The 5738-nt window shown below is 47.6% G+C and overlaps 1 protein-coding gene across 1 annotated transcript; it reads left to right on the forward strand.

Moving 5' to 3' along the window:
- Window positions 1–2784: 2784 nt before the first annotated feature.
- LOC148542311 (olfactory receptor 5A2-like) lies at window positions 2785–3732 on the forward strand. Its single transcript, XM_088469067.1, has one exon. The coding sequence runs from the start codon at window positions 2785–2787 to the stop codon at window positions 3730–3732; it is 948 nt and encodes a 315-aa protein (XP_088325193.1).
- The last annotated feature ends 2006 nt before the right edge of the window (window positions 3733–5738 follow it).

Below are 5738 nucleotides of genomic sequence, written 5' to 3' on the forward strand. Positions count from 1 at the left end.
CGTCGCTATCCGGGTCTCGCGCATGCGCATGACGGAGCCGGCTCCATCGTGCGCATGCGCTTTGGGCCACCATCGACCCGGTTGCGAGCGCTCAGCGCTTGCGACCGGGTCTGTATCAGGCCCTCTATTCCCAACTCTGAATCAGGCCCTCTGTGTCTGTCTATTTATTCCAAGTTGGCGCAAAAACTACTGAACCAATTTTCATGAAAACTGCATCATTGTGTTGTGGAAACTCCTAGAAATAACCTGCAATTAGGAGCTCATTCAGACCCGCTCGCTAAGGCGCGATCGCGCGCTGTGAGTGATTTTCCCCCATCTGCGCATGTGTATAAATCGCAGTGCGCGTGCGCAAGCCATTCGTTGCGATCTGATTTTGGTAGCTCGTAAACCACTATCAGGTCGCTGCTTTGAGTGACAGATAGTGGGCGGTAACAGGGGAAGGTGCATGTGAATGGGGGAGTGGATGTGCGAACGCAGGCGTGTCTGGCCACCAAAACGTAGTTTAAAGGGCGTGCATAATTAGCAAAGTAGCGTCATTGTACACGTTGCCTGCATGTTTTTCAGGCTGCACTGATCGCAGTGCTTTGCGGCAGGGAAATGCAACCCCAAGAGCTGCGAGCTGCTCCGATGGCTCACGATGGTCTCGATTAATCAATCATTACCCGGAGATGACGTGTGTTGCGAGAGGCAAGGGGGCGTCTTCAGACACGTGCGATCGCACTTTGCCGTAGCTCGCTAACACACAGTGGGCGTCCTTACACGACGCAGTGCGAGCGCTTAATTTACATATCCGGCCCATTTTTGCCAGCGAGCGATCGCAACTTGCGAGCCGGTCTGAATCAGGTCCTTAGTTTCATCTCCATCCATCAAGTTAAAACTTGGCAATAACAAAATTAAAATGTATTGACATCATCAATGTAAGAGAAAGGTTTGACACCCTGCCGGCGCGGCCGGTAAGGATGGGGGAGAGGGGCTTTGTGCCAGCGGTCACATGAATAGTATAGGCTACATAGCATTCTGTATACGGGGCACACAGTGACATTAGTGAGATAGGTGTGGCACCATGCCCGCGGCCGGTAAGGATGGGGGAGAGGGGCTTTGGGCCAGCGGTCACATGAATAGGATAGGCTACATAGCAGTCTGTGCACAGGGTATGCAGTGACATTGGTGAGATAGGTGTGGCACCATGCGTGTGGACGGTAAGGGGGGGTCACATAAATAGAATAGGCTACATTGATGTGAGTGGTGGGTTAAGGCGCTGCTGCCACCAGTCTGTATAGCGCCGCTGGTCATGTGGGTCACTTCCGCAACAGGGCCCTTATGAAAATCAATACAACTAGAACACCTCAAATAAAAATATTGTTGGCAGAAGCGATTTCATCGTGGACGATTCCGTGGTCAACAATCAAAAATCAATTGAACTCGGCAAGAGGTAAAAATAAAAATACACCTGCTGACGGGACAGAACAGTATCATCCAATGAAATTGCAAGAACCAATTAGCTGACTCGAGTCCATCAGGTCATGCAAAACAATTTTAAAATCCTTCAAGACCCCACTGCCAACAGTGGCGAGTAGGTAATCCCCTAGTTACTAGTAGAATAGACAAGGATAACAAACAAGACAAAACAAGGACCAAGACAAAAAACACATGGCACAACAAACCCATACAATCTGAAATAAGAATACAACAACAACCAGAACAATTTTAGCAAAAAGGAACAAATTCCACAGAAACCCTAATATATATAACGCTTATAACTAGCTGATTTCCACCGACCCAAGGCCTTAATCTCCACAACGAGAATCCCACCGCTGTACCAGATGTAGCTGCGCAGATCCAAAACTAATGCATGCCAAAATCCTGTGGTGATAGGCCAATACTCAACCAAACTGGTACTTCATTAGCGGAGTCCCGTCCACATGTATGAGCCACAAGCTTAGAACATCCTGGTGCAAAGACGCATAACGTGTAACAAGGGCAACCGGGCAGATTCTGTGACCTCTCAAAGGAACCAATTAAATCCACCTCCTTCTACCAGTTTGGTCCGTTTTGGACCACCGGAGTCTACAGAGGATCGACCCCCCACCACCACAAGAATGCCTAAACAGAGCATTGTAGCATCTACCCATTTGAATGATGCAACAATTTCCAAAACCCAAAAATACCCATGAATGGCCAAGGAAAAAACAGATCTAAGCATCATCATTTCGTACTGAGACCCGCCACCCCCTCAACAGCTGCTAGTATACGTGAGAGCAGATGCTCATTGACAGGTCACCTTCTGTCAGCTACTATCAGGGAGATCCTGAAGTCAGGAAGGCCCTTCAACTTTCAATAAAATGATACTATACATAAAAAATAAATAAAACATTCTGGATTTCATTGAAGTCCCTCCATCGTGATTTTAGGTGCTGTGATGTGGTCAAAATTGAATGGAAATGATAGTTGCTGATGGAAATAATAGTGTAGGAACAACACTGGGTCCAAGTGACACAATTGTAGCTGTTTTTATCAATTTTTTAAGAAAACCAAACCCAAATCCAATCCAAAACACTTGAGGGTGGTTTTGGCAAAAACCAAAACACGGGGCCCACGAACATCTCTAATAGCAATAGTCCAGGATATTGCTGCAAATAAAATGATAACACATCATATACTGACATCTATAAGGTGGTAATTTGTTAGCTGTCCTATAATTCAATTATTCACTTTTTTAGGGAGGGGGGTTATAGTATTTTTTTACTAACACTTTATTCTGTCTTTCAGTCCAACGGTGACCCAATGGCAAATGCAAATCAGGAAAACAAGTCCTCTGTGTTCGTCTTCCTGATTGTTGGATTATCTGAATCTGCGGAACCTCAGCTCCAGCTGTTCCTCATCTTCTTCTGCATCTACCTGATCACTGTGATTGGTAACATAGTGATTCTAGCTCTGATTTCCTCAGACCAGCGACTGCACACTCCAATGTACTTCTTCTTGGCCAATCTTTCCATCAATGACATCATACTTTCAACTATAACAATCCCCAAGCTCCTGTCCATCCTCTTCACTGGCCAGAAGTCCATCCATTACTCCGAATGTATCATCCAACTCTTGTCTTTCCAGTTCTTCGTGGTGGTCGAGTGCTACCTTCTGGCAGTGATGGCCTATGATAGATACGTGGCTGTCTGCTTCCCACTAAACTACACGCTCATTATGAGTAGAGCGGTCAGGTTCAGACTGGTCTTAGCTTGCTTAGCGTGTGGTCTTGGAAACTCGATTGTCCAAGTTTTTTCCATATCCCATCTTCATTTCTGTGGTCCCAACAGAGTGGACCATTTCTTCTGTGATGTCACTCCACTCTTCAAGTTGGCTTGTTCTGGCAAACAAGTTGGGGAGGTCATGTTTTTCATAGTCGTAATTGTCACTGGGGTGGCACCACTGACTTTTATTGTGGTGAGCTATGGCTGGATCATCGCTGAGATTACAAAGATTAGCTCCAGCCGAGGACGCTTTAAGACCTTCTCCACCTGTTCCTCTCATTTCACAGTGGTGACTCTGTACTTCACTAGTGGGACCATTTGCTACATCTGGCCGTTATCCACTCATGCCATGGACAAAGACGTCAAAGTGGTGGCTGTACTGTATGCTATTTTGACCCCCATGTTAAACCCAATTATATACAGCCTGAGGAACAAAGAGGTAAAGCAGGTGTTAAGGAAGGCGTTGCGGTGCAAGGGAGTAAATTAATGTCTCTCCAGCTTTAACATTTTCATGACCCCTTTTGTGTCTCAAGACAATTGTGTAGTTGCTGACAACCATAGTTGCCATCTCTCTAAATGTCCATGAGCCTCACAAGTTAGGGGGAGGCCTCCTGGGCACCCAAGACAACAGGTGATTCTCTAGTACGGACACTTACCTGACTGCAAGGTAAGCATGGAGGTGCTGCGATTATGCAAATCTTGTCAACGAGCCACACCCACCGCAGTGATTGCTGGGGGCCTTATGTAGCGGTGGATGCATTTTACATTAGGAGCGCCCAACAAAATTATGCAATCACCAGCTAATGTCGAGCTGCGCGTATCTCATAAATGAGGCTGCTTCAGGGAAATACGTTTAACACGTACCATAGGCTGGCGGGTGATGTGTTTTCGGTGTATTATCATGCGGTAGAGAGGGACACCAGTCACCATCATCAAGTTGTTGATGAGGACAATGAAAAAAATAGTCCATTTTGTCCCGGAACGCTCTTTGAATTTGAATATCTCAAAGAATAATTAAGATATTCATGTGATTATTTTGCAACGGATTTCAATTAGCAATTACAGAATTTGGATAAAAACTGTATAAAATTTGATGGTGGAAAAAATCGTCAAAAACCATAATAAATGCTTTGGTATAGCTAACCTTAAAATGTCAAGAAAACTACCAGAACACAGAGCCGCAACAGTGACCCGGGGGAAGCGGGATAGGGGTAACCACCGCTGGCTGCTGTTCTCACACACTATTGGTGGTCTGTGCTCTCACATGGACCCGGTGCCCAAGCCATGTGTGGACACTGTGGGCCTGATTCAGAGCCGGACGCTCTGACCAGAGCGCTCGCTCTGAATCAGGGCCCTCCTACCTAAAAATGGAGCGGCCTCTTGGACGCGCGCATAGCTGTGGGTTACCACCCACAGCTATAGCGAGCGTCCATGATGATGGTCGCGATGGTCAAGACCATCGCGACCAGGGCTTGTGATGAGACTCTGCGGTAGGGTCTCGCTGCCGCAAGCCCTGGAGTGATTTTGGCTCTGTCAGAGCCAAAATCACTCCCACTGACATCACTACTGATGTCAGTGGGGCCGGACTCAGATGGTAGGCGTTCCCATGGGAACGCCTCCATCTGGCAGCCACACCCCCGGCACGCCCACCAAAGGGGGCGTGCTGTCACTCACCATCGACAGCACGCCCCCTTTGGTGCGAGACCCCGAGCAACGGATTCTCCGTCGCTTGCCGGGTCTCACGCATGCGCATGTCGGAGCTCCCTCCATCGTGCGCATGCGCATTAGTGCACCATCGACCCGCCTGCGAGCGTCCTTCGCTCGCAAGCGGGTCTGAATTAGGCCCTGTTTACGTTCTGTCCAGTTCGGTTCCTGTTTGGCCGCCTGGCTGCATGACGTAGCTATTACATAATGTGGGAGGGCGCGCGGGTGGCACAACACGTGAGGCTGCTGCCGTAGGGGGCGCTCTTCCCTCACCTGCTTTCTCCAACACGTCGATTCCAGGCTTGCAACTCCCAGCCAATCAGCACCGGGTTTGCGCCTGAAAAGCAACGACTCTTTCCACGAGAGCTGCTGGCAGCCGCTGATTGGTGGGAGGCTGGGAGACGGTGAGGCGGAGTAACAGTGCATTATCATTTGCATCTATAGGGGCTCAGCTTGCAATACCCCCTGGAAACGGTCCATTTTGCTTCAGAGTCCATGGCCAAATATATCATCGTACTTACAAATTGGCAAAATGTTACAGTAAAAAAATACCCAAAAACCATAAAACGGCGTGGCTTAGCCAGTTATGTTTCACACACATCTTTTATTACTCGATTCCGTCGTATTAACATATGATCTAGCCATTATCGAGCAAAGCATTTTCTGTACGTATGTTCTGGGTTCAAATTGGCGAAATGCTCGCCACAGGCATACTAGTTTTATATTAGTTTGGTGATGTGCAATGTATGTGCTTTTATCTGGCACGCATGTGAAAATTTTTTTGCAAAT

Source organism: Taudactylus pleione, unplaced genomic scaffold (assembly GCF_031769625.1).
Source record: "Taudactylus pleione unplaced genomic scaffold, aTauple2 ptg000013l, whole genome shotgun sequence".
Classification (NCBI taxonomy): Eukaryota; Metazoa; Chordata; class Amphibia; order Anura; family Myobatrachidae; genus Taudactylus; species Taudactylus pleione.

Excerpts from the sequence above, each read along its gene's own strand:
- LOC148542311 (XM_088469067.1), top strand. The coding sequence starts at position 2,785 with ATGGCAAATGCAAATCAGGAAAACAAGTCCTCTGTGTTCGTCTTCCTG.